This window comes from Manihot esculenta, chromosome 8 (genome assembly GCF_001659605.2).
Source record: "Manihot esculenta cultivar AM560-2 chromosome 8, M.esculenta_v8, whole genome shotgun sequence".
Classification (NCBI taxonomy): Eukaryota; Viridiplantae; Streptophyta; class Magnoliopsida; order Malpighiales; family Euphorbiaceae; genus Manihot; species Manihot esculenta.
The window spans coordinates 4025872-4047408 of NC_035168.2; the positions used below are offsets into that span (position 1 = coordinate 4025872).

Sequence of the window (21537 nt, forward strand, 5' to 3'; positions counted from 1 at the left end):
CGCCGGTTGGCCAAAAGACTCATCCTCATTGCGAAATCAAAAGGGACAAGGAGAAAATAGATGAGAACAATAATATTGCAAGATTATTTCTTTCGTTTTCAAAATAGCCATTTTGCTAGGAGATTTCAGACTTTTTTACTGCTGCCTCTTGGAATGAAGACAGATACAACGATGTTTAAAATTCACAAGGAAATTATATTGAAAGGTTTGATTCACAATTGATGTCACAAACTCATTAATGGTTCTTCGTTGCACAGAGATACATACGACACTTTCAGAGACCAATAAAAGCAAAATGTCACTAATTCTAACACTTCATTCAAATGCAATCCTCTACCCATTTTATAATAGAATGAGCGAGCATGATCAAGAATGACTTATCAAGGAATGACATTTAACTGATGATGAATATGAACCATTAGAACTCATTTAAAGGAAATATATAAAATTGAATAGAAAATCTCCCATTATATCTAAAGAGGAAATGAAATAAACCATGCATCTTGCAGATGCAGCAATCTCAAAATACCTCTTCAAAACTGACAGTACTTGAAAGACTCATATGAATAAGCTAATCAGTCAACAAAAGTTTGCAACAAAAAACAAACAGCACGAACAAAACCTAGAAATTGTAGACCTAATAACCACCCTTGAGATCGTTAACAACATCATACGGGATGGGCGTAACAGTTTCCAGTTGTGTACCCTCAACCATGAAACCAGGTTTAGGGCCTTCTGGCTGTCTCTTTGTGCTAATAACCTCACCTCTTGCCTTTGCCGCTGTCTTGAGTTCATCATTCTTCTTCTTCCTTAGACGGAATTCCTCTGTGCACCTTGATTGCTGCAAATGCTCCACTCGAACATGGATCCTCTTTCTGATAATTCGGTTACCCACCTATAATATATAAACAATAACCATCATCACAATTCACAGATATCCATCATTGTTACTCAAGAGATGGCAACAAAAAGACATCGAACAACAGAGGAGAGGTTAAACAAGTACATAAGAGTAACAAAATAGGTTAAGTGAGGACTCAGTTATAACAACACAAACATTATAACCCATTCAACTCGATTGCTTTCAAGTCTAGAAGACTCCAGGATAACATTGCAAAGACGACTATCAGTTACATTGGCATTAGATATAATAGCAAGGAAAATGAAAGCAAGAGTATAGGACCAAACAAACCATAAAAATCTCAGTGGCATTAGTAGCAGAATAATTAGAACACCCGTAATAATAATAATCTCAGTGATAGAGTAGGGAATCAAGCCAAGGGTTCAACAGCCCTCTACTCCGCTTATAGTATTAGCTCAAGCTGTAATAAACAAATAGTTGCGCAATGCCAAACTAAGTGTAGGAAATCGAAGTGAACCCAATACAAGATCCAAAAAGCTAAAGCACATATACATTCAAGCAGATCTCATAATCAACGGTACTATCATCAGCAATATGATAAATATAATTGGATAATCACCACATCAATTATTATATTCACTCAAAAAAATGAGAAAGTAAAATATCTGAACCACTACATAATTAGAGGACCTAAGATGGATAATCTAGCAAACAAACACCGATAAAACGACACTTGAAACCCAGAATAAATCAGTTCACCAGCACCCAGCTGATAAGCACAATCTCGCATGTTAAGCAAATTCAAACAAGCTAGAAAACTACAGAATAACCCCATAATTAACTTCTGGAACCTAAAAACGCCAAATCGGAAAACTAAATATACCTGCTTGTTAACCTCAACGCCGACGGCGCGCTTAGTGACGTTCCAAACACGACCGGTGCGGCCATGGTAGAACTTGTGAGGCATACCCTTGTGAACGGCGCCGTTCACCTTGATATCGACATAATCGCCAATCTTGTAGGTCCTGAGATAGGTGGTCAAAGGAATGTAACCCTTCTTCCTGAAGGGCCTTGCGAACAAATCGCGAGTTCGAGAACGAAGACCATGACCAGCCGGCATTTTCACTCACCCTCTAGCGCTCTCTGTGACGGGTGGCTCCAAAGAATACAGGAGGAAACAAAACCCTAGAAGGGAAAGGAAATGGAACTCTAGAAGGAATTTATAGCTGATTAACTAGGGTTTGTGATTGTGGATTGGATTTTCTAAAATTGGGCTTTTCTGGTATCTTGGGCCTGTTAGGCCCAATAAGCAATTGCAGATGAACCAAATTTATGTAATAAGTAGCTCGTGTGTTTTACAATTATAGTTGAATTTAAAAATCACTAATAATTTTATTATTTAATTAATTTGATTAATTAGATTATTTCATATTTGAATTCAACTTCTATTATATTTTTTAATAGTGATATTATGAATTGTAAAAGCGGAATTTAAAACTATATTATTGAAATATAATTTATTTTATTGATACTTAATTAAATTTATCTTGATATATAAGTAAATTTTCAATGTTTATCTCTGTATATTTTTTATGCAATTTATGAAAATTATATATTAAAATAAAATTAAAACTTTATATTTTAAATAAAAAATTATATAAAAATATTTTTTAAAAATCAAAGAAAAATGTTAACAATGATAATGTTGATTATTATTTTAGTACGTACATATAATTAGTACGTACTTTTTTCCTAAAGATATAAATATTCATTAAAAAAGGCTACAAAAAGACTTAAAATTATGTAAGAAGTCCAAAGCCTAAATAGGAAAAGCATTAACAGCAACAATTAATAGCAACAATACAAAGGTCTCTAAGGCTAAAAAAATTAAAAAATTCAAGTAACCTCAAATCCTAATACGCAAACTTGAATTACTTAGTTCTCAATTTGAACAATGCAATTGAGTTCTCGATTTGAACAAAGCAATTTCAATTGCATTGCTCTTTTCCTCTAGATTGACCACCATGTTCAACGGAAACTAAATAGATATGATTACTTTTCCCAAATAAACTAAAAAGTCTACAAAAACAGATGAAGAATAAATAGTATATAACGATCAAGATTTACAAGAATAATTTAAAATAAATCAAAATGATCTACAAAATAGATGAAAAATAAATAATATATAACGACCAAGACTTACAAAAATAAAGAAAACTCCATATAGAAAGAGAATATAAATTCAATAATCTAAACTCATGCATGTCGTGCGGATTAGTTAAAGATGACGAACCGAACATCTAAGAATGAAAAGACTAATCTTCCACAATCAAGTCAGATTATCATCTCCATAACTAAGAAAGAGCTATAAGATCATCACCACAAGCAAGCAATGAAAGGGAAGTACATCCGATATTCTATTTCACTCAATCACTGTTTTCTTCCACTCGATTCAATTTTATAAATTATAGATCTAAGTCTTCACCCGCAAAACAAAAAAAAACCATAAAAAAACAAGCAATACTAGTTAAGTCACAAAGAAAACCATAAAAAACAAGCAATACTAGATAAGTCACAAACCAAAACTTTCTCGTTGTAAGTATTGCTCGCTAATAAAATACAAAACCAAGAAACTAGTACACCATCACCCAAATAAGGAGAGCCACAATGCACCTCCAAATGAGGGGGAGAAGCCACCCACTTGGAAAGGACAGAGACTGTCGCGAAAATCGATATAAAGTAGGCCTCTTACTTCAAAAAGAAAAAGCAATCATAAAGAAAAAAATTCCCTTAAAAAACGAGTTTTATCTAAAACGTACTTAGAAATAGTGGAAAAGCTCCCTCAGATCTGCACATATATAATTAGTACTTAATTAACATAGGGAGGAGAAAAGATAATTAGTACTTAATTAACATAGGAGAAGAAAAGAGAATAGATGGTCCACGATGAAAAGAGATTAAGAGTGATTAATTGAGGAATGGAGTTTAAAAAAAAAGAAGGTAAGTGTGTGGAAAGAGAAGGAAAAATAGAGAGGATTTTTCTCTCTCACTTGCTCACTTGCCTTTCTCATTCTGCCTCTCATCCCTTCACATATCATCATCCCTTCTCTCTTATCCTTCCTCCATCCACCATCACAATAAAATTATGGTTATTATTATTATTATTATTATTATTTTTATATGGCTTTTTAATTTAAAAAATTAAAATTTTATATACTTTCACGAATAATGATCATAAATGAATTTAAAAGAATATATATGCGGAGAAAGATAAAATTTTGATTGCTATCATACTAAGTAAAATAAATAGCAAATTTTTAAGCATAAAACATAAATATTTATTTTACCTAATTTAAGTTAAAAGCAGTTAGTTGGATGTAATTGAAATAAACTTTTAAATTTTAGTTATAATTAATAAAAATAAAAGAGTTTTTAATATTTTTATTATGATAATATGTGTCATATTAATAATAATAAATAAAATAATATTATTAATAATATATCAGATGATATGTCAATTTTGATCATGAATTATAATTAATATAAAATTTTAAAATTTAATTTAATAAAATAAATAAATAAATTACTATTTAATTTTTATGATATAAATAAATTACTAGTTGATTTTTTAATTTTAAAAAATATATTAAAATATTTTTAATATTTTAAAAAAATTTATTAATAAGCTATTTAATTAATTTTAATTGTTAAATATTATAAAATATTTTAAAATATTTTTAATACGAATAAATAATTAGTAAATTTATTTAAAAATATGAAAAATTAATTAATAAAATTTTTAAATATAAAAAAGAATTAAAAATTAAATTAATTAATAAATTTTTTAAAATATTAAAAATATTTAATATATTTTTTAAAATTAAAACACTAATTAATAAACTTTGTTAGTAATTCAATATCTAAACAATCGGAATTTGGAGAGAGAGTTGCTAATTGAAAGGAGAAAGTTATTATAAGCATGATTATTCTTTTCTTTTAAGACTACGTAGCTGGTCCCTACTATGCATCATGAACTGCTGCTCCTCTTCCTTGGGATGCCAACGCATTAAAAATAAAAATCAAATTTAAATAATTTTTATTTTATTCAATTGGTCAGCAAAAAAGCATTTGATATGATTGTCTACAAAAAAAGTAAATTTTCTATATTTAATAGATGGCAAAATGAATTTGATAATTATTAAATATTTATATACTTTTATTTTTTTTAGAAATTATTTTGGGTAAAATTTTATATATTTTAATATAAATATTAAATTAATTATTATATTAAAATCATTTTCATACTAGTAATATTTTTTGTTTCAATAATTTGCCTTCTCAGACTCTTAACAGATAAATGGGCAGAGAGTGGTCAGTGGTCACAGGCTCACAGATAATCTTTCTTTCTATTGCTATGGCTTCAAAAACCCTTTTTTATTTTCTCTTCTTCTCCATTTTTCTGCTCTTTTCATCTCTTTCTACGGCAAAATCTTACTGTTTTTCAAGAATTTTATCGCCGGCAACACTAGGTCTCAAGAAAGAGAAACTAAGCCACCTTCATTTCTACTTCCACGACATAGTTAGCGGGCGAAACGCCACCGCCGTTCCAGTAGCGGAAGCAGCCTCGACCAAAACCTCCTTATCTGCATTTGGACTAGTGATAATGATGGACGATCCGTTGACCGTCGAGCCTCACCGCAGCTCCAAACTTATCGGAAAAGCACAAGGGATTTACGCATCAGCATCACAAACTGAAATCAGTTTTTTAATGGTCCTGAACTTCGCTTTCACAGAAGGAAAATACAATGGTAGCAACCTTAGTGTTTTGGGACGGAACAGTATATTTTCCGGCATTAGAGAGATGCCGATCGTGGGCGGAAGCGGGCTTTTCCGGTTTGCTCGTGGCTATGCTCAGGCAAAGACTCATGAAATTAACCTGAAAACTGGGGATGCAGTGGTGGAGTATAATGTGTATGTCTTCCATTATTGATTTTTTTTTTGTGTGTTCTTTTTCAAAGGCTAGTATTTATTTGTTTCAAATTAAGAGTAATATGAGTGAAACTAATCAAAATAAAAGTTGGTACTAATAAAAGAAATTGATTTAATATATTTATTGAGTTTTTAATTTTATTATTTGAGTTCGTTATAAATTTTGTAAATATATATTACTTTTCTCACAAAATTAATTCCAAATCAGATAATTTAATCAATTTAATTTCATTATTAAAACAACTAAATTAAAACTTTAAAAACATAATAGCACTGAATGGAATTAAATAAAAATTAATTAAAACATTTTAATTCAATTTTTTGGTAATACTCAAACTTTACTCGCTTCGCTTGGAATAATTTGTGAATTAATCAGTGATGAAAAATTAAAAAAAAAAAAAATTTAGGTCATGATGAGCAGAGATGTGGTAGGTCTAAAGGGGGAAGACGTGATAGAGATGGCTATCGTTGATTAGGGTTTAGCTTTTGGCCCCCACATAGGCATTACTGCCTTTCATTACATTTTATATTGATCAATTTTATTAATATTTTTTGTGAGATAAATGAATTTAAAATTATTATTATTATTATTTATCCATAATTTTTAATTCCTTGACTTGAATCCACGAAAATAAATGAGATTAAGTAGCCTATGAAACTGGCGAGTGAAAAATAGAATCATGTATTTTTTAAAATATATAAAAAAATTTTCAAATTATTAATTTTAACATAATTAAAGTATTAACTCAACTGATAATCTATCCTAAAAAACTGGCAGGCATATTTTAACGCTTTAGCAATGAAAATGACGGCCAGATCCCAAAAGCTCAGGACCGTTTGAAAGATTCCATTGCCAAAAAGTGCTACTCCGCTTATGGAATTTGCTGAAAGTGGGCCCTTTTTTTAAAACCGTATTGCAACAAAACGTTAAGCCAAATGTCCAAACTATTTTATAGAGAGGTAGGTGAGAGAAGGAGCTTCGACTTTGGCAGAGGAGTCGGCTTCACCTCCGCAATGCTTCTATTCGTGGTTTTTTGTTTTAAGGTTTTGTTTGTTGATATTGGTTGGTCTTTGAGAGGTATGATTCGAAGATCTTGTTTGTCTTATTTATTGGGTGTATACTATCTTCCTCTTTCATTGACCAGTGATTTCTTTGATGGTTTATTAACGTTTTATTATTGATTTATTATTATTTTATTGAATCGTTAGGATTGAAGAGTTTAATTTCGATAAAAGTTCAATGTAATACATCAATAAAAGGTTAGCATGCGTATGATGGAGGTAGCAGCTTTAAGAATAATTTCATTGAATTGTCGACGATTATCTCTTTCAGACTTTTTATTAAAGTGCTTATTAAATTAGACTTATTACCCTATTTGATACCTTTTTCAAATTTGGAATTACTTGCCCTCGATTGTGGTACCCTGTTGTTGGTAGCTTGCTTGTTGTTTGCGGCGTTGGTGGTTTGATGGTGCCTCACCATGTTTTGGATGTGCGTCGTTTCGATTGTTTGTGTGGCTGTCGGTGTTTCCAGGCTTGCACCATCAATTGGTTTGGTCTGTGCTGAATTTATATTTTCATGGGCTTTAGGGTTGTACACTTATGGGCTTTATTCTTTAGACTTTTATCTTTGTTTATTTGTCCAATTTAGGTCATGTAATGCATTTAAAAAAATTACTGATAAAAAAATATCCAAACTATATTGAGAAAAAAAAAAAACCCAAACTACATCAGATGCATATCGAATAACTCTGATCCACCATCACCATATATCCAATTTGCTCGGAGGTGGAGAGGAATCCACTCTCCAGAGGGATGGAAAGGCATGTTGAAATCTTATCTTAGAGAAGGTTGAGTTGAGTTGAGTTGTGAAGGAAACTCGTTTTTAGGGTTGGAAAATCTCTTGAAATTAAATACTAAGCTTACATGTCATAGATGGTGACACTCAAGGCTAGTTCTGCCAAAGAATTTTGCTTATCACCTCTTCCTAGCTAGTTCTGATTCTCGTGGTTCTTCTTTTGCAGCTTTTTGACGTCGGAATTTGCTTCTAGCCTTCATGTTGTTTTTCTTTCAAGTGTTAATATCCAAATGCTTGATATCCTGAGATGGGTTTTCTTTGAAGCCTTCAAATGGTTTGTTTGTATGTAGAAAAAGAGGACATGGTGAAGCATCTGGTTAAGGTTTTAAAGTGGTCCATCTCGATCAAGGAATGTTTATGAGTTCGTTGAGTTTCTTTTGTGGTTTATGCTCTATTTTGTTCTTTGTTTATGTGTTGGTTTTTAGAGAAGCTTGGTTTGCTCTTCCTAGTGAGGATAGCGGTGGTGGAGCAAGCTGAGCAGTGGCTTTTGTTTCTTTTTCCTTATCTGTTAACTCTAGTCTTGCTGCCACCTTGGAGCAACTATGCTCCTGTCTCCTAATTGTTCCCTGTTAGGCAAACTGAAGAAGATTGACCAAGGATCATCCATAAGCTTCAGAACAAAGGAAAAGCTTACAATCGCCCAAACCATATCAGGATTTGGCTAAATAAATTGTTCAAAAACATTTTAATTAATAAAAGTTTAAATATTATTAAAACATTAAATTTGAAAATATTAATTACTAGGTATTCCACTAGTTTAGCTTATAAAATTTGCTTTAATTCCTCAACAAAAATAATTTGAGAAATCTGTTCCATATGAGAATTTTTAATAAATATTTTCTAGAATGGTAGTTCTTACAAAATCGATTCTTATACTTTGGTTTGCTTTGGAGGACTTTTTTTAAATAAAATTTAAATTTCAACCCATTGAATTAATGAATTTAAAAAATTTATATATAAATTTTTTAATATTTTTAAAATATTTTCTATTTGTTCCAAACAATAAAAAATCAATAAGATTTATTGAAAATCATGAAAATAAAACTTTCCTCCCAAACAAACAGAGTTAAAAGCCGGCTGCACTTCTCTCGGGCTAGAACACAGGAGCACAGAAACTGAGAGCATATACGGAGATGGGAACTCGGGAAGTGTACGAGCAGAAATTAAGGAGTGGAAATCTCCATCACGATCCCACCATCAATCCTGGGCTCGGTTCCCCTCGCTGCCCTCGCTGTCTCTCTCTCTTAAACCCCACCGCTGTATGTATACACTTGCTTCCCCGACGCCATTGATTTAAAAGAAGGACTCATCTCTGAATTCTTTCCTCTTATTTTTTTTCCAGGAAAGGGGAGAATGGGCTATTACTTCCGTTTTGCATGATGCCACTGCTGTGGTCAGTGGATTATTATTTTGTATTTTTTTTTTTTTTTTAAAAAGCTCTGGTTTCTTCCAATTCTTTGAATTTTAAGTTCGACTTGTTGCTTAATTTAATTTAATTTTATTTTTTGTGCTTTTTTGATATCTAAGCTACCCAGTTTCTGCTAATTGCTGCTTTTATTAAATGTTGCACATGTTATGTTTATGTGAGATCTTGTTATACAGTTCCCAGTGAATGGTTTTATTGTATGATTGAATGGCTTTGTCCTGCTATTAACAGATTCAAACTAGGTTAATTTTGTGTGTATAATCTGTTGATTTAATTTGACATTTATATTTTTAATTAAAATAGGCCGGCTCAGGTATTGGTGGAATGCTTAGTGCCGTTCATGGTTTCAATACAGGTATGACCAGTTTCCTTTATATAGTTGAGCTATGTATGACTTGTTTTGCACAATTTTGAGCATGGTAATGTTTTAGGGATCCCGTTCCTTCAAAATCGTCTCAAGGGGCCAAAATGGATGCCTTTTTTAGTTGGGGTATGTCTTCTACCTTATTAATTTTCATTTTGAATATTTTCAGCAAGAAAACCCTACTATTTGTTTCTGATACTAAATCACTGGTGTCATCTTAGATTCACTTTGACTTATAATTTTTTTTTTTTTGTTGACAGCTTCCTCCCCTGCTAATGTTTTCCGCTGCAAGTGCTGCGTTTGGAGGTAAGAATAAAATCTCCATTACTGCGGTTAAAGTAGAACTACTGCGATGTATGGCAGGGCTTTGTCTGTTGTCTTGTTGCTGAGTATAAGCTTTCAAAATCTTGAATGAAGGGCCATGATGGCCTATTATTTATTTAGGGAGAGAATTGAAAAAAATTGTTGCAGTATGACCTAAAGACTTGTGGAATTATCTTAAGCATTTTCAACTGAATTTGTCATTTTTTATCGCTGTACTCCTGGGTTGGTGTAGCTAATTGTGTACAGTGTGAAGGGATTGGCTGGTAGAGTCCATTACTGATGGGTGCAATGGAAGTTCCAGTAAACAGTGTAGATACTGTACATTTAGGTTCATATATGATTCCTAGGTTCTAAAGTGTATCTCATATCCCGTGGTCTTTGAAATTATAAAGTGATATGTGTAATGCAGCAATTTAAATTGTGTAATTTTATTACTTTTTGGATTAGATATTGTAGGTGATTTGGTTTCTATTATTGTGTTGTGTTTCTACAAGTTCCTTGCTGAAAACTAATTTATGTGCACTCTGTTTATATCATGATCTTAACTTACTGTATCCTTGGAAAATAACCTTGCCTTTTGGCTTTTTCAGTGATTTGCTATCTGCTGAAGGTTAGACCATGGAGTTAGTTTGGTGTGGAAACTTTCACATGACTCTATTCTTTAAAAAGGAAATGTAGGGTGTAAATAAGCTAAGACAAGATGAGCTTTAAAGGGCTTATGCTTGGCTTTTTAGATTTTCACCCAAGTTGAGCTTGCGCTCAATTTGAGCTTAATGTTAAGCTCAAACTCAGCTCTTTTAAAATTTTCTTATGCTCAAGTTTGGCTTGCATTTGGCTTATTTATCAAGCTTGTGAACCTGTAATTGTAACTAATATAATTTAATTAAAGGCGCTATGTGATTTGAGGCAGCCTCATCCTGGCCTGGATGAGGAGAGGCTTCTTGCAAGAGGTGAGCACCTTTCCTTGCTTGACTCGGCGAGGCATCGCCTCTTGAAAATAACATGCATGACCTTTTTTTATTCCTTTTTTAAAGACCAAACCCTAATTTGTATTTTCTTTTGAAGCAGTAATTGGGAAACTAAATTTTAGGTATTGATTAGAGGATATATCCCCATAATTATGCTAACTAATTAGGGATTTATATCCTATAATTAGGCTAATTAGAAATATATTCCTAATTAGTTAGCATAATCATAGGGATATATATATGTGTGTGTGTATATATATATATATATCTTTTACTAACTAGGAAAAAATAATATAATATCGACATAGTTGACTTCCAATATTCAAGATATTCCAAATGGAAAAATTACATATTTATATATAAATATGCATATAATTCAGCTAACTATTAGTAATATATATTCTTATAATTATGCTAACAAATTAAGAATGAATTAATACAATATATATACATATATGTATATATATATATACACACATGTATCATGCCTCACTTCAAAAAGGCCACGCTTTGCCTCTCGCCTCTCGCCTCTCGCCTCTCGCTTAAGGCGATAGAGCACCCTATCGCTTTAGTGTTGTCTCTTGCTCTGAATAACATTGAATATTATTTACTAATTTATTTTATAATTGTATATAGACAATTATATATATAATATTAGCAAGCTTAAGCATTTGGTTCAGCAGTTTGAGGCTTAGAAAGACTCCAGTTAGCTTACACTATATTTGGGAGCAACTTTTGCAAAGTAAGGGAAGAATATTTAAGGTAATTAGTATACGTACTACTTGTTCGGGAGGAAAGTTTTATTGAGCGGTAAGGTTTTAGAAGGGGTTTTGAAGGTTTTAAAATCTTCCAAAACTCTCAATTTTTCAAGCCATCAAATTGGAGTGTTAGGAAGGTTAAATTATTTATAACTTTTTATTACCAATATTATCTTCATTATATTTTAAAAAATTCCATAATTAAACTATTAAAAGTAAATTTTACTCCATCATAGCCGAAGATTCAAGTCCTTGTTGTATTCTTTGAGATTTGATCAAACAATATTGAACCCTTCCCAACTGAAATCAGTCCATGACTTTACTTATTGGTAAGGTTATTTTCATTTATTTATTTTTTATTTTATACTTGTTATGGGTTTAACATTCTTTTGACTTTGATTTTGAAGCATATTAGAATGTTGTCTAGCATAAATTTCATTATTTTAAGATAGGTTTTGGGGTTTTATAACATGTAAATTTAAAATTTTTTAATTATGATCAGTTTAAATGTTATAGTATATCTCCTTATATACTAAGGGTACTTTAAAAAAAAACCTTATTGTACCTTCTTACACTTCTCCCAAACTAAGCGTTAGTGTTCGAATCCTCCCCTTGCAATGTTTTTTTAATCCCTTTTAATCAAGGTGTTTATTTAGGTAGTAAAATATCAGCCATTAAATCATCAATATCCAATGCCCTATCAACAATCTCTCTTCATTTCATTTCTTCTCAGCTGCTCTCTCCTCGTCAATCTTCGATCAGGATTTTTTTTGGTGCTCCATGTTATCCCTTCCTTCAATCTCCTTCTCCCTTACTCCTTCAACTACACTTCATCTCCATCACTCTCTCATAGTCACAGCCAAGCACCAAGTGCTGTTCTTGACTCTCCATCATGAGTGGTGGTGGATTGGAAAATAATATAGCAGCAGATGTTGATTCACAAGTAGATAAATATTTCAAAGAGTCTACCCTTTATATTGCATGTTCTTTTTGTTGATCAAATTCTTTATTTTTTTGGTTTCCTTCCGTAAGTTTTGCACGCATTGTATATGTAATTGAAAATTGAGCCTACGTATTTTTTCGGTTGTGACCATTACTGATGCAGATTTGTGTGTTTGTTGTTGAAATTTGCGTGATATTATATTCAAATTTTGATTTTAAGAAATGCTATTTTGAGTTTAGATCAAAAATTAAGAGAAACATGTATTTTTTGCTCTGTAGATGTTTGAAAACTACCTTTTCAAACCTAACTGAACGAATTAATTCTGTTCGGTTTTGCATTTTGAAAGATTTTGGTTTATTTGATTTTATTAGTTCAATTCGGTTTTGAACCGAATTGACTGAATGCTGATTAGGGGTTCTGCTATGGATCATATGCAAGTTATGTTGAGGGTATGATGTGAACCATGACCTTTGGCATTCTTTTGCATTTTTTATTAGTTAAAGCATATGGAAGGGATTGCTTTCATCATTTTGAAGAACGGTATATGCACATTCTTTAGTGAAATAGTTTTCCTCAACCTCCCCCCTTCCCCTCCTCTATTTGAGATCAGGACATGGTGTGTGCTTCTAAAATTGCACAGTGACTTACATTGTATTTTGGTTTCTAGATCTCTAATGATTGAATACTTCATTAGACTTGAAGTGTAAAAGGTTGATAGGCTGAAAGGAGCTGCATAGTTATAGCCAATTAGGGGTTGTGCTATGGATTATATGCAAGTTGGGTTGAGGGCCTGATGTGAGTCATGACCTTTTGGGATGTTATTGCATTTAGTATGAGTTAAAGCATGGAAAAGAGATTGCCCTTTTCAAAAACTAAAAGTAACCAACTGATTTGATCAAAATCGATCCAACCTTTACCTAACCAAACGTTCCCAAGGTGCTTAGATTCATTAAAGGGTTGGCCATTTTTGGATATTTTTTTTCATTAGGCATTCAATTCTAGTTAGTCTCAGGATCTCAGGTTGGATTTAACGAAACCAAATTCAACTGACCAACCAACATGGCCATATGCCAAGACCCACACCATTTCCTGAATACAAATAGAGACAGAGCCCTAAATTTTGGTGGCCTTGGTTTTGTATATCTATATCATTGTTTCTACTCCTTTACAAAAGCATGATCAATTTTAGCTCATTTGCCTATCTATTAGATATTATGTAAGATGTGTCAACAGTACTAGAAACAGATACAGGTAGTTCTGCCCTGAGAAGGGAAAGGAATTAGATGTAACAGGCAACAACCCAGCAATAGCTTGGCGACAAGAATTTGAGGATTGTACACCTTTGTCTTATAATTCTTATCCTATTTGAGGTTGATGTTCAATACGTTTCATTTAAGGGGTCTAAAGCTGAAGTTTGTTGGAACGAAGGTAATTTCCTACAGCATTATGTGAACTCTCTGAAGCTGGACTATGGGAGTGATATGGTAGGGTTTTGAGATTTTGCAGAGTAGGTGCATAACATCGTAGCAATCAGTGGATCTTGTGGATGGACTTGAGGTTGTGTATTGGTGAGTTCCTTATAAAGAACTGAGGATTTAGCTGGTAGAGTTATAGATGGAGCTGCAACTTTATGTGCTTAAGATATTTATGTAGACAACAAGAAGCTCTAGGAAGAAAAAAAGACTTAGAAGTGTTGTCCAGATCAAAAGTTAGCATTTTGGTTTCAAACAGAGCTGAATGAAGAAAAAATAATAGCTGACCTCAACTAGTTTTGGATTAAAGCTTAATCATTGGTTTCGTTGTAGTCATTAAAGATATTATAGAGTGCTTAAAAGGTTCATCTATTTATGTTTGTTCCAAATAAATTAGTTACTGGTCTAATACCATGCAACTTCAAGTCTAAAGGTCAATTTTTGTAATTTCCATTTTTGCTGGAAAATCTGTCTAGATGTCTTTCAAGGAATTTTTTATTTTTTATTTTTATTCTTAATTTGAGTCCTTATTGCCTTAAAGAACAATTTATTCCTTTTAGTTATTTCTTTGGGAGTCTTGAATCCTTAGAGGAGACCAATATGCTAAAGACCCTCGTATTAATCGATGCATCAGTTACAGAATAATTTATTTGGTTGATGAAGTGAAAGTCTCACAGATTGACACGTTGTTTGCAAGAAGTGCATCTTGAGTTTGATGTATATACATTTATTTTTTTAAGTTCTGCATTCATTGATTTCTTCAGTTGGATTTACATGTCATTCAACTTGGAGTTAAAATGTAAATTGCAGGTTATGCACTACCAAAGTTTGCTCAACTCACAGTAACATCCTATTATGCTGCTTCAAGTGCTTCACATTATGGGATTTCACTGCTTACCCGACATATCGAAGAGGCCCATACTTCCCGAGCTCAGCAAGAAAGTCATTCATGATTCTTCGCTGTTGTAGGTATAGACTTCCCTCAATTTTGGCAGCTCTGTTTGTGCATGGATGCATGAACTTGTAGATGGTAAAACTTATCTCCTTCGTGATATTACTTCTGTGAGCAATAAACTTTTGCTGTTTCATTAAAATCTTTTGAATAATAATAGATATTTTATAAAAATGCTTTTTGCTGCTCTTTCAATTGGTTTTTCTTGTTATGGAAGGGATAATTTGTCGCTTACCCCATATACTTTGCCTTGAGAAATCAGTGTTTATGCTTTATTATGCAAAAATTCAACTGTTGGTAAGTACATTGGAGTGAACTTGGAGATTTCTGGTTCAACTCTTTTCAACCTCCTATCTCAAAATTTTAATTCAATTGATTTTTTTTTTCACCTAATTCTCTCTTTTATAATAAAAGAAATTTAATTTTAGAAGGAACTAAAATTATGTAGAATTTTATAATAGTTTCATTTGAAATGAATCATCTCATCTGGGTGAGAGATGTTTCACGTCCTCCTTGTTAAGGACATCCCAAAATAATAATAAGGATAAGGTTTGCAAAGATGTGGTACATAAGTAGTACTGTGAAGGTAGGCTGTCAATTCTGTTTGTTTTTGAAGTTTCTGGCCTTTCAGGCTCAGGCTCATATGGGACCTTCAGCTCATTACGTCCCAAATAGCATTTCATGGTTTTCAAAATCTGAAGCTGGATTTTGTTGTGTACTTGGGGAGAAAAATTGTGCAAAAAAGGACGTTTTATCATTGTCATGACAAAGTGGGCAGTTAGGTTAGGGTGGACTCTTTTTAAAGCCCAACATCTTGTGGCCCAACCAAATCCAACATTGGCTTTAAATACTTTAAAAAAAAAAAATTCATAAGAGATATAAAGCCGAGTGCAACTCATAGATTATACAAGAGAAAGTAGCTTTATTTCTTTTTTATAAAGATAAATATTTTATGAGTAAATTTGATAGATTTCAGATTTTACTTTTTCAATCTTTATTTTAAAAAAAATAAATGCGATTGCATCTTATTTTGAGAGAATAATTTTACATGAATTTTATTATACTTAATAATTAAAATATATTGATTAAATATATAATACCACAAATAATTTTTTTAAAATAACAATACTTATTTAAATAATAAACACACTAAAAAATGCCATGGAAAATAAAAGGGTAAACTGCAATTTAGTCCCTCTAATTTAGTGAAATATAACATTTCGTCCCTCTGTTTTAAAAAATCGTCAATTTAGTCACTATGATTTTTAAAAATTATGCGATTAGTCCCTCCCGTTAGATTTTCAGTTAAGTCACCGTTAGTTTTAGTTAAAAGACTAAAATACCCATTCTCTTACCCATTCACTCATCTCTATTTGGCAAAGCTATGGCGCTTAAGAACTTCAATGGAGTTCTAGCATCCATATCTGCAAACCCACGAAGCAAAACTCTCAATTCGGGCTTTTTTTAGGATGATTCGAGATGGGTACTCCTTCATCTTCAAGATCCTCCATCTTAAAAGTTATGCCATTGGTCCCTCTATTGTGATTATCAGTTGCTTATTTAAGAAAATTTTATTTTGATTTGAAAATCTGAACATCCAAAGTGGGATCCAAGACCAAGTTCTTTGGTCTTATCATGTAAAATTTCTTATTAATTGTCTGTAAGATTTCTTTGCCACTGTTAACTTAACACCCTTGTTTTTCTTGTGGAAGCTCTAGACATCCATGGCAACAGAGGTAATTGCCATTTTTCTTTATTGTCGGTTCTTGCTTTCTGGGTATTAGCTATGGTGTTGATTCTTGATTGTGTGTGTTCAAATTTATGAATTTGTGTTTGGTTCTTCTGAATTATTATTTTGCGGATTCCTTTTTTGGCATTTTGCATTTGTTGGATTGGAATAGGAATTGATAGCTCTGTTTGAATCTTTGGTTAATTTTGGCTACAATTTGATTGTATTGTAAGCAAAGTGTTTATGTTCATGGGTGAGGGAGAGAGATTTTCCTGATTTGGCAGTTTCTAATTATTTCATCTTTTATTAACTCTTGAATTGGTGGCTTGACATGAAATTTGAGGAATACACTTGCTGCAAAATATGTGATCAAAATCTATCGCTTAAAACACTCTGTTGTCATTGTTGATGATGATGTGGGTGAAAGAATGAGTATTTTAGTCTTTTAACTAAAACTAACGGTGACTTAACTGAAAATCTAACGGGAGGAACGAATCGCATAATTTTTAAAAATCACAGTGACTAAATTGACGATTTTTTAAAACAGAGGGACGAAAGGTTATATTTCACTAAACTAGAGGGACTAAATTGTAGTTTATCCAAAATAAAAACTAGATATCAAACCATCATAATTTATTGTTTCTTGACCCTATAAGAGTTAAAATTTGTTTGAACATTCGACAACCTTTGCAATGGGAGCTTTTTTTCATTTCATGCAGAGTTGAAGAAAATTTTATAAAATAACGTGGGATCCGAAAATATTTTCGGATCCCCGTGGTCAGACCAGCGTGTTCGGCAGTCAGACTGCCGAACACGCGAGTTCGACACCCACGGTGTCGAACTCAGCAAAGTTCGACACCATGGGTGTCGAACTCAGGAAGTTCGACACCAAGGGTGTCGAACTCCGCTTGTTCGACACCGTGGGTGTCGAACAAGAGAATTTCGACACCCTTGGTGTCGAACTTCCTGAGTTCGACACCATGACAAGAGAATTTGGCTGCCACGGGGGCAGCCTGCGTGGCGTGTTCGGCACCCAAGGTGCCGAACACGCACAGAAATTTAAGCTTCGTCAGGGAATCCCTGACGAAGCTTGACTAAGGACAGGGTTCGGCACTATCAGTGCCGAACCCTGTCCTTAGTCACGCTCATGCAGGTCCGTGAAGCGGTCCTCTTAAATTTGAATTAAAGCCTCCCACTGTTCTTCTCCCATTTTCCGCAGCAGCCTCCTCTTCTTCTCATTTTCTGTCATCTTCCCTCATTTTCTCTCATTTTCTCTTCTTCTTCTCCACCAAAATTTCAAAGCTATTTACAAATTTTTTTGACTCTCTCCCAAGATCTGCAGCCATATCCACCAACAGGTATTTCTTTAAATTTTTGCTTAAATTTAAATTTATTTATATTTTTTAGGTTAAATAATTTGATATGTAATTTTGTATTTTTGTATAATTGTTATTATAATTTTGTATGTAATTTAGGTTAAATAATTTTATTATAATTGTTATTATAATTTTGTATGTAATTTTTTATATTTTGAAATTAAATTAAAAAATTATTAATATATTTATAAATAAAGTAATTAATATTATCTGTTAAATATTAAATAAAATTGAAATAAAATAAAATTAAAATTATTAATAGCCTTTTATTTTTGTAAATGAATGTGTGGAGAAACTTGTAAAATTTGAATTAAAAAATTATTAATTTTAAAAATTATAATAATTAAAATATGAATATTTGAATAATTTTTAAATTTATTATTAAAAATTTTATTAGTATATTTATTATGATAATATGTAAACTGATTTGTGTTGATTTTTTTTGAAATTTTAAAAACTGATTTATTATTATAATTTTTGTTGAATTTTTTTGAAATTTTGTTAAATATTTAATAAAATGTAATATTTAATCCGTAGAAATATTTATTTAATTAGTTAAATATTATTTTGTATAATAATAATATATAAAATGATTAGAATTATTTTTATTTTAAATTTAATTATTTATAAATATTTTGTAATGTTTAAAAAAATGTATATTTAAAATAAATATTAATAAGAACTGAATAAAATTTAATAAATTATAAAAAATATAATAATTTAATATAATTTAAAGTTAATATCAAATATTAATTAAAATTAAAATTTTTTTTATTAAATATAATAATTGAATATAATAATTTAATATAATTTATTAATTAAAATAAAAAAATATTTCCAAAATTAAAATAAATAAAAAGTTAATATAATTTATTAATTTATAAAATATATAATAATTTAAAATTTAAAAACATGTAATCCGTATTTAATTTTATTAATTTTTTAAAAATTATTTGTTTATTTATTTATTTAATTTTTGAAATGTTAATATCAAATTGTATTAATAGAATAATTAATTTTTTAAATAAAATTTCAGTAAATTAATTTATATAATTTAATTGTATTCAAAATATTTAATTAAAATAGTTAAAAAAATATTAAATAATGTTGTGAAATAATTACACGGATATGTTATTTAATTTTTTTAAATATAATGTAGCGTTAGATTTGTTGTTGTTTTTGGATAGAATATTTGTTGTGATTTTTAGATTGAATATTTGTTGTGTTTTGTGGATTAAATATTTGTAGTGATTTATGGATAGAATATGTGGTGTGATTTTGGATATTTTAGTTGTTGTTATTTTTAATAGAATATATATTTATTTAATTTTTGAAATGTTAATATTAAATTATAATAATTTAATAATTAATTGTGTTAATATAAATTACTTAAATTAAGTAATAATTACACTGATAGTGCCGAACCCTGTCCTTAGTCAAGCTTCGTCAGGGAATCCCTGACGAAGCTTAAATTTCTGTGCGTGTTCGGCACCTTGGGTGCCGAACACGCCACGCAGGCTGCCACGGGAGCAGAAGCTGCTCCCGTGGCAGCCAAATTCTCTTGTTCGACACCGTGGGTGTCGAACAAGCGGAGTTCGACACCCTTGGTGTCGAACTTCCTGAGTTCGACACCCATGGTGTCGAACTTTGCTGAGTTCGACACCGTGGGTGTCGAACTCGCGTGTTCGGCAGTCTGACTGCCGAACACGCTGGTCTGACCACGGGGATCCGAAAATATTTTCGGATCCCACGTTATTTTATAAAATTTTCTTCAACTCTGCATGAAATGAAAAAAAGCTCTTGCAATGGTATAAGAAGTTTGTCGGAGATGATGATACTGTGTTTTGTATTGAAGTTTTAATACGAAAAACTGATTATTTTTTTGCTATCTACGTGGAAAATTGGGTCATGTGTAGACTTTCTGTGACTTGCGGCTGAGGTTGAAGAAAGAAGATATCAAGTTTGGTTGAGGTGATTTCCTCAGAACACCTGTTCGTCGGAACCAGAGACCGACAAGCCTGTGACTGCGTGATTTCGGCAATTCTGCTCCGCCGGGATTTGTATCAAGATTAAATAATTTCAATTGGTTTTGTCAAGTTGATGGGACTTTTCAAGGTAATGGTATGCCAGTAATTGTTGAAACTTTAGCTCTTCGTCACTATTTGCTCTTTGCGACATAATTTTTGCTTTTTAATGACTGCATTCTTATGGACTGTTTGTAGGTGGTTCAAACTTTTTGGTCTCCACATTTAGACATTTTTGAACTGGATTTAATTTTGAATGCTTGTAAATTTTTGTTAGACTCTAGAACTGATATTTATGTTAGATGGATTCGTCGTAATTCCACTCTATCTGCTTATATTTTAACTAGAGAATTTATTAGATATTATCGTTTCTCTATTTGAAATGATTTTTTTTTATGAAATTTTATTAATACAACAAATAATTTTATTTAAAAAAAAACTATTATAGTTTATTATTGATAGGTAACGATCTTTAAAATAGAGGGAGCAACAGGAATTAACTTATTATTATTTTTAATAGTAATATGAAATAGATAGCCCAATAATTAATGGCTTCTATTACTCATAAAATCATAAAATAAAAGTAAAGTTGACTCCTTCGAAAACAATATAATTTAAACTTTTTGGCCATATTTGATAATTGAGGAAAGTAAAAAAAAATAGTTGCTCTCATATTTATATTAAAGTAATGTCTTATAATACCGTATTGTTAATAAATAATAATAATTTTTATATATTATTAAAAAGTATTAAAATAAAAATTATATTATAAAAATTTATTAAAATATTTTTGATATTTTATTACGGAAGAACTAATTAATAAATTATTTAAAAATTTAAAGGTTAATTAATAAATTTTTTAAAATTATAAAAATTAAATAGTAAAAATATTTTAACGATAAAATTAATATGAAAATTAATTAATAAAATTTTTAAAATGTCAGAAATATTTTAATATATTTTTTAAAATTAAAGAACTAACTGTTGAGTTTTTGTATATCATAAAAATTAAATAATAATTTTTTTTAAAAAAATAATAAGTTTTAATTGTTTTTTACAACTGCCTTTAAAAGAATATTTTTATTAAAAAATTTCAATTTCAATTCTAAATAAGTTCTAAGTTTATGGGTTTGGCCGAATTTACATCGAAATAAAAGAAACGGGAATGAAAAATACAACTAAACTTTTCAAGTAATTTTTCTTTATATCACTTAATTTTGAATTATATTTTATTTCTATCATTCCATTTTAATTTATTTTAATCACTAAACTTTAATTTTATTAAAAAAAAAGTCATTTTTAACATAATAAAGTAGATTTTGAAGTTAGTAATCACAAAATTAAAGTTAAAAGTGATCTTAAGTTACATGTTGAAAAGGTTACTTCTTAAGAAGTAACTTCACATTAAATAACTTAAAAAAGCCATTTGACTTTCCAGTAATTCAAAAATCAGTTTTTTTAATTAAATTATTTCCGATTAAATAAAACCTAA

At 30.8% G+C, this 21537-nt stretch overlaps 3 protein-coding genes across 5 annotated transcripts; 2 read left to right on the top strand and 1 right to left on the bottom strand.

Moving 5' to 3' along the window:
- Positions 1–425: 425 nt before the first annotated feature.
- LOC110621627 (60S ribosomal protein L21-1) lies at positions 426–2076 on the bottom strand. The gene is made up of 2 exons (XM_021765891.2): positions 1746–2076; positions 426–895 (listed from the first exon to the last, which is right to left on the bottom strand). The coding sequence occupies exons 1-2, from the start codon at positions 1980–1982 to the stop codon at positions 638–640; spliced, it is 495 nt and encodes a 164-aa protein (XP_021621583.1). The 5' UTR covers positions 1983–2076; the 3' UTR covers positions 426–637.
- A 3143-nt stretch (positions 2077–5219) lies between these two features.
- LOC110620648 (dirigent protein 19) lies at positions 5220–8094 on the top strand. The gene is made up of 2 exons (XM_043959118.1): positions 5220–5833; positions 7876–8094. Exons 1-2 carry the CDS (start codon positions 5220–5222, stop codon positions 7997–7999), a joined length of 738 nt encoding a protein of 245 aa, XP_043815053.1. The 3' UTR covers positions 8000–8094.
- A 632-nt stretch (positions 8095–8726) lies between these two features.
- On the top strand, positions 8727–20302 carry LOC110620190. 3 transcript variants are annotated; one of them, XR_006351757.1, is made up of 8 exons: positions 8727–8968; positions 9052–9102; positions 9439–9490; positions 9567–9625; positions 9760–9805; positions 14775–14933; positions 19938–20136; positions 20244–20302. XR_006351757.1 is itself a non-coding variant. In XM_021763818.2 (7 exons), the coding sequence occupies exons 1-6, from the start codon at positions 8843–8845 to the stop codon at positions 14915–14917; spliced, it is 477 nt and encodes a 158-aa protein (XP_021619510.1). In that variant the 5' UTR covers positions 8727–8842; the 3' UTR covers positions 14918–14933; positions 19938–20302. The 3 variants fall into 3 exon arrangements, 2 of the variants coding, with proteins under 2 accessions (XP_021619510.1, XP_021619509.1); XM_021763818.2 differs by having other exon boundaries at positions 19938–20302; XM_021763817.2 differs by lacking the exons at positions 19938–20136; positions 20244–20302 and having other exon boundaries at positions 8729–8968; positions 14775–15111.
- The last annotated feature ends 1235 nt before the right edge of the window (positions 20303–21537 follow it).

Coding starts and splice junctions, on each gene's coding strand:
- LOC110621627 (XM_021765891.2), bottom strand. CDS start 1,982: ATGCCGGCTGGTCATGGTCTTCGTTCTCGAACTCGCGATTTGTTCGCA. Junction 896..1,745: donor GCGTTGAGGTTAACAAGCAG/GTATATTTAGTT, acceptor TATATATTATAG/GTGGGTAACCGAATTATCAG.
- LOC110620648 (XM_043959118.1), top strand. CDS start 5,220: ATGGGCAGAGAGTGGTCAGTGGTCACAGGCTCACAGATAATCTTTCTT. Junction 5,834..7,875: donor GCAGTGGTGGAGTATAATGT/GTATGTCTTCCA, acceptor CTTCTTTTGCAG/CTTTTTGACGTCGGAATTTG.
- LOC110620190 (XM_021763818.2), top strand. CDS start 8,843: ATGGGAACTCGGGAAGTGTACGAGCAGAAATTAAGGAGTGGAAATCTC. Junction 9,491..9,566: donor CGTTCATGGTTTCAATACAG/GTATGACCAGTT, acceptor GTAATGTTTTAG/GGATCCCGTTCCTTCAAAAT. Junction 9,626..9,759: donor GGATGCCTTTTTTAGTTGGG/GTATGTCTTCTA, acceptor TTTTGTTGACAG/CTTCCTCCCCTGCTAATGTT.